The following is a 12,205-nucleotide window of genomic DNA, read 5'->3' on the forward strand; positions in this document are numbered from 1 at the left end:
ACATCAAAAAGAATTAAATACTTAGGAGCTAACTTTGCCAAGGGATGAAGGATTTATACAATGAAAACTGTAAGACTATTAAAAGATACAGAACAAGACATAAAGAGACAAAAATATTCCATGTTCAAGGACAGGGAGAATTAATATAGTTAAAATGACTATACAAAGCCATATATTGATGAGGATTTAATGTATTCCCCATTAAAATTTCAGTGATATTTTTCAAGGAAATAGAATTTAAAAATCCTAGAATTTATAGGAAACCGTAAAAGTTCCTGAATAGCTGAAGCAATTTTGAGGGAAAAAGTTAGAAAAACGGGGGCATCGTGTCACCTGATTTTCAAACTATATTATAAAGCAACAGTAATTTACAAAATATGGTATTAGAATGAAAAATAGGTTGGTCAATGGGACTGAATTGAAAGCTCAGAAATAAATGTTCACATACATCAACACCTATTTATGGCAAAGAAGCCATGGCCATGCAGTGGAAGAAGGAACATCACTAACAATGGTGCTGGGAAAACTGGACAAACACATGAAAATGAATGAAGGTGATCTAACTCAATGCACAAAAATGAATTCAAAATGGATTAAAGATTTATGTATATAAGACGTGCAATAATAAAATAGAAGAAAACATTGGTGATATGTTCCATGTCATCAATGATAGCGATGTCTCTGTGGATTGGAACCTTACAGCAAGGGAAGTAAAAGCTAAAACAAACAATTGTGGAACCACTTCAAATCAAAGACCTTCTACAAAGAGAAAGTATTAGCAGATTTAAAAAGATGTCCTACTAAATGGGAGAAAATATTCACACATCACACAACTGACAAGTGGTCAATATGTAAGTTATACTAAGAGCTCATCCAACTTAAAAACAGTAAAAAGTAACCCAGTTAATGAGCAGTAGATCTGAATATCTGAAGTTTACCAAAGAGGACATCAGAAGGCCAACCAATTTACAGAGGTATGAAGAAATACTCATGGTTTCTAGTAAGGAAAATGCAAGCAAAACTACAGTGAGTATCAGCCTGCACTGATAAAAATGGTCTCTACCAAATAAATGGGAAAAAAAAACAACCACCAGCCTCTCAACAAATACTGAAGAGGATGTGAAGAAAGGAACTTTTATACATTATTGGCGGGAATATAAATGGTGCAGCTATTTCAGAACGTGGTTTGGACTTATTTTTTAAAAACAGAAATGGAAATACCATATGGTCCAGCAACCATTTTTGAGAATCTATGTGAAGAACATGAAATCACCAACTCAAAAAATTATGCTTCACAATGTTTATGGTAGCATTGTTTACAATAGCAATGATATGTAGGCAACCTAATTGCTCTCTGATAGCAGATTCGATAAAGAAGATGTAATGTACACACAAAAAAAAGTAGAGTAAAACCTAAATAATATCATTTATAGCAAAATGAAATGAAGTGGGATTATGCAAAGTGATGTAAGCCAAGAAAGTTAAAGACAAATATTGTACAGTTTCATATAAATGAACAATATGAAGAAACAAAAGGGATGTGCTAACAAGAGCAAAATAATCAAACCAACAGAGATTGATAACCAAACCCAGGATTCTTAGATTAGAGGGAATGGGAGAGGTTGAAGAGTGAGGGAGTAAAAAGAATGATGGTAGGAAAAAAAAACAAATCTGTCCTCTTTCAAAAAATTATGATTTTAAAAAAAAAGAGAAATCAAATCCCAAAACATGTTTATATAGAGATGGAAATGGGTAAAACTAAATTTATTGTACAATAATTCTTTTAGTATTTCTTTCAAGACTGGTTTGATAGTGATGATGTGTTTTTTCTTTTATTTATATATTTTTAATTAATTTTATTTTTTATTGAGATAGTATTTGGATACCCACAACAAGTTTTGCCACCATGGTGCATCAACTTCCACATCACCTGCCATGCTTCCTTGCTTCTTTGTTCTTACCCATGCATTACCCCTCCCCCATCCCCTATGGATGCTTCAGTTCTATAGTCAGCTTTCAGGGGTTTATTTTTCAGCATGTTGACCCTTAGTTCAATTACTGTATATTCCACATGTTAGTGACACCACCCTATTTATCTTTCTCATCCTGACTTGTTTCACTTAGCACTATCCCTTCCCAGCTCCATCCATTTTTCTGGGAATGGCATGAGTTTACCTTTTTTGATCACTGAGTAATATTCCATTTTGTGTATATACCATATCTTCTTGATCTACTCATCTGTTGTGGGGCATTTAGGTTTTTTCCATAATTTGGCTATAATAAATTGCTTTGCAGTAAGTGTGGAGATGAAAGCTTCCTTTCGAATTAGTGTTTTTGAATTTTTTAAGTAGATGCCTAGGCGTGGAATTAGTGGGTCATCTGGCACATCCATTTTCAGTGTTTTGAGACACATCCATACTGCTTTCCATAAAAGCTGGACTTGTTTGCATTCCCACCAGCAGAGTAGGAAGGTTCCCTTTCCTCCACATCCTCACCAGCACTTGTTGCTTCTGGTCTTTTCAATATTAGGCCGTTCTCACAAGTGTGAGATGGCATCTCATTGTGACCTTGATTTGCATTTCTGTAAGTGCTTGTGAGCATTTTTTCATGTGCCTGCTTGAAGTCTTCTGCCTTCTTGGGAGAGATATTTATTTAGTTTTTCTACCCACTTTTCAATTGGGTTGTTTTCTTTTTGTTGAATTGTGAGTTCTTTATAGATCTTCGATATTGGTCCTCTGTTAGATGTGTGGTGTGCAAATACTTTCTCCCTTTTGGTAGGATCTCTTTTTTGTTTTAGTTATGTTCCTTTCACTGTGCAGAGCTTTTTTGCTGTAGTTTGATGTAGTCCCAGTTGTTTATTTTCTCTCTTGTTCTCCTTGTGTTGGGACGTTCCTTGCTTTAGGGATGAATCCCTAAAGATGTTTTGATTTCTGTTTTTTTATAAAACTCTTGATTCCTCCTCCAGTCTTGAATGCTAGTCTGGTTGGACAAAGTATTTTAAGTGGGAAATCCTTTTCTTTGATGGCTTTTAATATTTCCTACCATTCCCTTCTTGCCTGCGAGGTTTCCACCAAGTAGTCACAGGTAATCTAATAGGTAGGTATACCCTTATATGTGTCTCTTCTTTATCTGGATGCATTTAGTATTCTCTCCTTGTCAGTAGTTTTTAGCAGTTTTATTATAATATGCCTTGGGGTGTATCTTTCTGGCATTATTTTGTTTGGGACTTTTTAGGCCTTTTGGGTCAGGATATCTGGCTCTTTCCCAGGTTAGAGAGAATGTTAGCTAGTATTTCTTTAAATATTTTTTCAATGCCAATTTCTTATCTCCTTCTGGGACACCCATGATATAGACATTGTTCCTTCTTAAATTTTCCCAAAGAACTTTTACCATGGCTTTCACTCTTTCTGATTTTTTTTCTCCCTGCTAGCATTTTTGTATGTTTTCTACCACTGTGCACTCACTGGTTCTATCAGTTACTTGTCTTTGTCTACTGTTAAGGTCCTCTGTTGCATTTTTTAGTTCATTTATGGTTTTTTTAAATTTCATTAATTTAATTTAAGGCATGTTATGTTCCTGTTTTGGTCATCCATTCTTTTGCTTATTTCAACAAGCATGATTATACCTTACTTTAAACTCCTTATGAGGCAAGTTCCATAGTTCTGCTAGATTGGACTTCTCTGAGGGCTTTTTTGTTCTATCATTTGTGGTATGTTGCTCTGTCTCCTCATTTTTAGTTTTGATGGATTGAGATAAGGGCTTTCTTTTCTTGTCTTGGTGAATTGGCTTTACGTTATGTTTATAGGTTGCAGAATCTAATACTAGATTGTTTATCCAGGTTCCTTGGGTGTCTGTTGTTTTGTTGAGTGATGCCTCTGTGCCTGTTTGAATGACTGGGACTCTGTGGGCAACAGGGGGTAAGAGATCTGTACCAGTGTATCAGGAATTTGCTGCTAGTGGTGCTGCAGATGCCTGGGTTGGGTAGGGAGGATCTACAGTGACCTAAGCTAATTCCTCAGATAAAGTGTCATGAAAGTGTCAGGCTAACATTGACCTTGCAACTGTGGTTCATGGGTTATGCGACTAACAACGAGTATTTACCCAGCACTCCCTCCACCCCCCCCCACCACACACATAACTAGTTCTGATTACAGGTGAATGAAGGCTGTGTGTTTCTCTATGTTTGCAGGTGCCTTAAAAAAAAAAGAGTGCCTTCCTTGCAGACTCTCTCAATCTTTCTTGTAGTTGTGATTGGGACAGAGTTAATGCTGGCGTTTGTTCCCTTCACCTTTCAAGTACAGATCCTTGCCCTGGGGTGCTTGTTCCTATTGCCAAGACTGCTCAGTATTTCACAAAGCCCTCTTTTTTGCACAGGTGCTTTTAGACTTGGTTAATGGCAGTATGCACCCATATGTAGTTATCTCAGCTTTAGCTCCCAGTGGAGGTGAAGCAGGCTTTTGCATAACACCACTACCAGCTGTAGAGAAGATTCTTATCTGCAGCACAGGTGACCCAGTCTGGCCTTCTCCTCTGGTTAGGGCTTCAGTTATTCATGTATGGGAATTACAAGCTGAAGCTAATAATCGCCACTTTATGCAACCCCTACACTGGCAGTCACCAAGACTGTCCATCCTCTGTCCACAAGCTCCCCTATTCAAGGATGAGGGATATCTCACCTTATTGCTCTGGTTGCCTGGCTGCTATCTAGCTGTCTGCCTTTGCAAGCACAAATCTACTGTTCATTATTTGTTGCACATCCTCTGCTCCCCTACTGCTATAGTTTTCTCCCCCATCCGGCCCACCAACTATGTGCTTTCCCCTCCAGTCCAGTCTGTGGCTTCTGAGGTCAACAATAGAGAGATTCAGTAGAGCAGATGCTGCTCCCTCTCTTGGGTTGCATTGCCCTGTAATACTCTAAACACTACTAAATTTCAGTTTTTCCTACTCTCTGCATTGTGGTTCCTCTTTTTTAAATTTAATTTTATGTATTTTACATCATTTTTCATTTTTGCACAATACACGCATTGTCATCTTGATTATATTCCCCATACAATTCCCACCCCCCCCCTTATTTTGACCCTAATCCTCCTCTCTCCCCCACCCCCCCCCGTAGTGTGTCTCTGGTTTGCTTGTTGATTTTGATTTTTACTTTATTATAATTAGTCTTTTCCTGGTCCCTTATTTGGGTTTTCTAGATTCCTGCTATGAGTGAGACCATCCCATATTTTTCTTTTTCTTTCTGGCTTATTTCGCTGAGCATGATCCCTTCCAGCGCCATCCATGTTGCTGCAAATGGCATGAGTTTATCTTTTTTGAATGCTGAGTGATATTCCATTGTGTATATGTACCACATCTTCTTGATCCAGTCATCTATTTTTGGGCATTTGGGTTGTTTCCAAAGCTTAGCTATTGTAAATAGTGCCGCTATAAACATAGGGGTGCAGGTGCCCTTTGGAATTACTGTTTCTGTGTCCTTTAGGTAAATACGTAGGAGTGGAATTGCTGGGTCATATGGAAGTTCCATCTTTAGCAGGTTAAGGAGTCTCCACACAGCTCTCCATAGCGGCTGGACCATTTTGCACTCCCACCAGCAGTGCAGGAGAGTTCCTTTTTCTCCACAACCTTGCCAACATTTGTTGTTGCTAGTTTTTTTTAGTGCCATTCTCACTGGTGTGAGATGGTATCTCATTGTGGTTTTGATTTGCATTTCCCTGATTACAAGTTATGGTAAACATTTTTTCATATGCCTGTTGGCCATTTGCATTTCCTCTTTGGAGAAGTTTCTTTTTAGTTCTTCTGCCCATTATTTGACTGGACTATTTTCTTTGTTTTTGTTGAGTCTCATGAGTTCTTTGTAGATTTTTGTGGTCAGTCCTTTACATTAGTGTTGTGTGCAAAAATGTTCTCCCAGTCGGTGGGGTTTCTCCTCATTTTGGTTATTGTCTCTTTTGCTGTGCAGAGCTCTTTAATTTGATGTAGTCCCAGCTGTTTATCTTTGCCTTCACTATCACTACTTTGGGTGATGTGTCTGTAAAGATGTCTTTGAGATGCATGTCATGTAGTGTTTCGCCTATGTTTCCTTTTTATATTTTATGGTTTCAGGTCTTATGTCTAGTTCTTTAACCCATTTTGAGTTGGTTCCTCTTGATAGAGTCATCATCTGGTAGTCCTCCAGGAATGGTTATTTTTATTTACATACAGTTTGGTTGTAAATATGTGGGGGGTGGTGAGCCAATGTCCTCACTCTTCTTCCATCTTGCCTGATTTCCTTGGATTCACAGATTTGGGAGGATAGCAGGAATAACTCAGAAGGAGGACTTACAAGTAGGAGCATGAACTCCATTTGTGGTATCAGATATCCACAGTGACGACTTGAGAGTCATGAATAATAAGAAAATGGAACTTGAGATATAACAGAAGGATGGGAATAGAGATGGGGAAGGAGAGAATGATACTGATTAGATTTGTCAGTAAATTGGTTAAATCTGTATTGATATACTTTTAAGGATATTATTGCTTTTAACATTGATGTTGATACTTTTAAGGACGTGATAGGCTGGATTTTCAGGCCACATCTGAATTAATTGAGTTGAATTCTGAAGTAGTACTTTAAGAATGGTTTATCTAGACAAATTTAGGTTCATTTTGAAAATAGTAGTGGCACAGGCGGTTGTGTGCTGCGCTGTGAAGCTGTCTGCAGCCTCTGCAGCGCTGGTTCGATCCCAGCCCGCCAGCGAGGGTCCCACATGGTGCAGCAGACCTCTTCTGTCATGCCCACTGCTTCCCTCAGCAGTGTATTTCGTCATTCTGCCTGTTCTGTTCCCCGCTCTGTCTCTGGTGAATCCTCTCACCCTCTCACACATCTGGCCAGTACCCCGATTCTTGTATAAATAAATAAATAAATCTATTAAGAAAAAGAAAATAGTAGTGAGGATTGGAAAGAGATTCCATGTTCTAAGATAACTGGTTAAACTGAGTTTGCAGAGGAGAACATGGAAATCATGATCATTTTTCATCTGTTTGAAAGCTATGTAAGCAAATTTGATTTTGTTTTTGATGAACACAAGGCATGACATTTGAACTAGTAAAACTTTAAAGAGGTGGACTTCAGTTCATTATGAGGAAGTGAACTATAACTATTCAAAATCAATTGCTTGAATTATGCTGCTTATTCTACTGGTTAAAAATATTTTTGCGTTCCTTGGAAATAATTGGATAAAAGAAATGTTTGTTAGCTGACATGTCTTCATCTTCAATATCCTTTTTCCCTGCCCCACTGCTATAGGGAAATAAAGGGCAGCCTTCTCTGTCACAAGAGATTGACCCCTGGCACTCTTGGCTACCTCAACTACCATCTTTGCTTCTGTTTATTAAGCAAAAAAATTACTCTTCTGGAAACTCAGTTTCCAGGTGGAGGATTTGAAAACTGAAAATTTGAAAAAGAGAATTGCTCCTGTTACAACCTTACAATTACTATATATATCCTTAACTTGTCAAAGCTTAATGTAAACTTGTTGATTTATGTTTTTTTTTTCTCTTCTCATCAATGCAGAAACATGAGAGCACGTACTCCTTGCTGAATATGTGCTGCTGTTGTCATGCATTTTAGTGCGAAGACCTCACACATCATTTTTATGTAGTCAATACTCATTTAGATCTATGTGCATATTTGCTTTTTTTCATCGTCTTTATAATCCAGGTTTCCAGCTATGATCATTTTCTGCCTGAGGGATGTCCTTTAGAATTTCTTTTATTGTGGGTCTATTGCTAGGAAAATATCTCTAACATTTTTTGAAAGTATTTTCACTGGATATAGACTTCTAAGTGAGAAATTACTTCCTTTCAAAACCTCAGAGATACTGTTTCCATATCATAGCTTCCATGGTTTCCCTTAAAGTATTTTTGGTGATTTAAACTTGTGAAGTCTCTAATCAGTTTGGAAAAATTTTCAGACATTCTCTCTCCAAATATTGCTTCTTTCCATTCTCTTTTTTAGGACTCTACATCTTTGTTTTGTTTTGTTTTGTTTTTTTCAGTACATTCTCCTATAACTGTTATGTTCTATGTTTTCAACTTTTTTAAATCTCCTAGTTTCATTCCCCCAGTGTACTGATTTTCTCTTCTGCTATGTCTCCATTGTGGTTAAACTCCTCCATTAAGTTTTTAATTACATTTATTGTATTTTAAGTTTAAGAATTTCTACATTTTATTTTATAATTTTTGTTGTTGTTGTTGATCTACCATTATTTTACACCATTTGTTCATAAGAATTTTTCATTTTAATGGCCTCCCTGGTGGTGCAGGTGGTTGAGCGCAGTTCCGTGAAGCTTTCCGCAGCCTCTGCAGTGTGGGTTTGATTCCAACCTGCTGGGGAGATTCCCACATGGCACAGCAGACCTCTCCTGTCTCGCAGGCTGCTCCCCTCAGCAGTGTATTTCATTCAGTCTGCCTGTTCTGTTTCCCACTCTGTCTCTGGTGAATCCTCTCACCCTCTCCCACATCTGGCCTGTACCCCAGTTCTTGTATGCATGAATAAATAAATCTTTAAAAAAAAAAGAATTTTTCATTTTAGCTGCCTGACTGGATTTCAATTTCATTTTTCTTTGCTTGCATATGTTCAGCATAGTTATTTTAAAATCTATGTCTGATACCTCATTGATTCCTTGTAGTTTTGTTTCTTGTTGGCTTCTTGTTTACTGATTTTGACGTCTTTAATTTTGTATAGCTGGTTACTGTTAGTGATAAATATTAAATAAGAAAAATTGGAAAGCTAATTTGAAATCTTGGATGACACTCTTCTCCAGAGAGGATTTATATTTGATGCTGTCCAGGTTTCGGCACTTACATGCAAGGCCCCTGAGTCCAGTTGGGGATTGAGATGACTTAAAGCTGGACTTCATCCTCTGTCGGGGCAGGTTACAGTTTGTCCTTTAGAGTCTCAACCTAAAGTGTGGAGACTTGTAAGGGTCGCTCCTTGGTGAATGCTGATGTCTGCTTTTTATCTTCCTGGCCTTGTGAGTTTTACGCTTCTCCTGATCTCCTTTTTTGTAGTTGAAGGAAAACCTAAGTGGGCATTAAAGGCCTGCTTTCTGGTGGTCCCTCTTCCTGATCTTAGCTCTCTAATTGTTATATTTGTGTCTACTTTTATAGTTCTTGGTCAGGGACTTATCCATATTACGTAGTCTAATAGTATTTAAATAGTTCCATCTTTAGTTGTTTTGGAAGCAGAACCGCTTCATGTATTTCATAAGTTTACCAAAACAGTGTTCTGTTTTGGGTCTTGACTTAATATTTATTTGTTTTGTTTTTTATTTCATGTTTTAGTACTCTTTTTACTTTTGTGATCCTCACTCATCATCAGATAATAAATGTACACATTCTTTAGAGACTATTTTAAAATCTTCTAAGTAAAGTAGTATTAATGTTGTTTTTAAAATTAATTAAATTTGCTTATTTGATTTTTAGGATAACTTTCCATTTGATCCTCCATTTGTTCGAGTATTGTTACCTGTTCTCTCTGGAGGGTAAGTTAAGTGATTATTGTCTTTGATATGTGCTTTAGAATCATATCACATAATTTGGAGGGCTAGTGAAACCATTACATTGTTTATAGAAAGAGTTTTTAATGACCCCATTTGTATATATTTCACCATAAAAATGTTTTTCAAATATATATTGTGATTGAAGGTTCAGAGAAAGTTAGGATCTATTTTGGGGCATTTGGGTTGTTCCCAAAGCTTAGCTATTGTAAATGGTGCTGCTATAAACATAGGGGTGCAGGTGCTCTTTGGAATTGATGTTTCTGTGTCCTTTGGGTAAATACCTACGAGTGGAATTGCTAGATCATAGTGGCTGGACCTGTCTGCACTCCCACCAACAGTGCAGGAGAGTTCCTTTTTCTCCACAACCTCGCCAACATTTGTTGTTGCTAGTTTTTTTAATATGTGCCATTCTCACTGGTGTAAGATGGTATCTCATTGTAGTTTTGATTTGCATTTCCCTGATTACAAGTGATGTTGAACATTTTTTTATATGCCTTTTGGCCATTTGCATTTCCTCTTCAGAGAAGTTTCTTTTTAGCTCTTCTGACCATTTTTTAACTGGATTATTTTCTTTGTTGTTGTTGAGTCTCATCAGCTCTTTGTAGATTTTTGTGATCAGTCCTTTATCATTAGTGTTGTGTGCAAAAATGTTCTCCCAGTCGGTGGGGTTTCTCCTCGTTTTGGTTATTGTCTCTTTTGCTGTGCAGAAGCTCTTTAATTTGATGTAGTCCCAGCTGTTTATCTTTGCCTTCACTATCACTGCTTTGGGTGATGTGTCTGTAAAGATGTCTTTGATGTGCATATCATGTAGTGTTTCGCCTGTATTTCCTTCTATGTATTTTATGGTTTCAGGTCTTATGTCTAGTTCTTTAATCCATTTTGAGTTGGTTTTTGTGCATGGTGTTAAGTAGTAGTCAAGCTTCATTCTTTTGCATGTAGCGACCCAGTTTTCCCAGCACCATTTATTGAACAAACTTTCTTTGCTCCAATGCATATTCTTTGCTCCTTTGTCAAAGATTAGTTGACCATAAATCTGTGGGTTTATTTCTAGAGGATCCCAATTTTGTTGGCAACCTCCAAAGCAGCATAGTCAGGAGCCAGTGAAACACCTGCCTCTTGAGCTCCATCAGCCTGATCAGGCCACATCAATGTCACAGAGCTCCTTCACAGTCTGTTTGATCTGGCGCTTGTGGGCCTCGATACTGCAGTGAACACAAGTCTGCTATTGTCGTCTCTCTTCTTCATGACTGACTCATGGTCAGAATGGTGATGATGGCATAGTGGTCACGCTTGCTTCTCCTGGGAGCACTCTTCAGGGGTTATTTGGGGTGCCTTTGGAGTCTCAGTGCCTTGGGCCTCCAGAAGACATGCCCACTGATATTTTTTCAAGTTCTTTTATGGAGCCACTGATAGTTGATAGTTGATTGTCCTTGCTTAATCCAGGGTATAATGCTTGAGAGAGAAACATAAAAATTATTTTAGTTTTTTATCTCTTTGTGAGAGAGCTATTTGTAGGAACTGAAAATGCTTTATCTGTGAATGTAATGCAATGTATTATTTGTACTTGTATCACCCACAAAGAGAATATTTCTACTTTAGACAATCATGGGTTGTTTCTGTCTGTATTAAATGGAATTGTTCTTAAAAGTCTGGGTATAAGTGCCAACATTTTCTTTTCTCTCCCTCTTCGTACTGTGTTTTTAGAATCCATGCCCCAAACCTCAGAAAAGGGAAGGATTATGACTGTTTTCCATGGGCTGATAAACCTTCCCTTTTTTAGTGTGTTTTTTGTCAGGAATTTGAATATACTGTAAAAAATTTATATTCACCTCTTCTTTGATCATTTAAAAGTCATGTATAGTCTCTCTTGCTGTGCAGAAGCTCTTTGATTTGATGTAGTCCCAGCTATTTATCTTTGCCTTCACTATCACTGCTTTGGGTGATGTGTCTGTAAAGATGTCTTTGAGGTGCATGTCATGTAGTGTTTCACCTATATTTCCTTCTATACATTTTATGGTTTCAGGTCTTATGTCTAGGTCTTTAATCCATTTTGAGTTGTTTTTTGTGCATGGTGTGAGGTAGTAGTCAAGCTGCTATGTTTATAGCAGCACTATTTACAATAGCTAAGCTTTGGAAACAACACAAATGCCCAAAAATAGATGACTGGATCAAGAAGATGTGGTACATATACACAATGGAATATTACTCAGCAATCAAAAAAAGATAAACACATGCAGTTTGCAGCAACATGGATGGAGTTAGAAGGGATCATGCTCAGCGAAATAAGTCAGAAAGAAAAAGAAAAATACTGGATGGTCTCACTCATAGCAGGAATTTAGAAAACCTAAATAAGGGACCAGGAAAAAGACAAATTAATACAAAGTAAAAATTAAAATCAACAAGCAACTATAAACCAGAGACACACTATGGGGGGGGGGCGCGGGGAGAGGAGGGATTAGGGTGAAAATAAGGGGGGGGGTGCAATTGTATGGAGAATATAACCAAAATAAAAATGCGTACATTGTGCAAAAATGAAAAATGATGTAAGAATTATAGAAAATAAAATATTTAAAAAAATAAAAGTCATGTATAAAAATCATGTAACACTCCAGTGTGAGTAATGGTTATATGTTGTCCCCTCATCCATGTCATTAAGTAATCAT

General features: G+C 37.4%; 1 protein-coding gene across 2 annotated transcripts in view; it reads left to right on the forward strand.

Moving 5' to 3' along the window:
• Positions 1–12,205, forward strand: part of UBE2Q2 (ubiquitin conjugating enzyme E2 Q2) — a gene marked incomplete at both ends in the record, with an annotated part of 59,044 nt that overhangs the window by 39,960 nt on the left and 6,879 nt on the right. For both annotated transcript variants that reach the window (XM_084240861.1, XM_084240862.1), the window contains one exon: positions 9,466–9,524. In XM_084240861.1, coding sequence (XP_084096987.1) covers positions 9,466–9,524 — 59 coding nt within the window. The remainder of the gene's footprint in view (positions 1–9,465; positions 9,525–12,205) is intronic.

The sequence above is a fragment of the Talpa europaea genome (genome assembly GCF_964194135.1).
Source record: "Talpa europaea genome assembly, chromosome: 8".
NCBI lineage: Eukaryota > Metazoa > Chordata > Mammalia > Eulipotyphla > Talpidae > Talpa > Talpa europaea.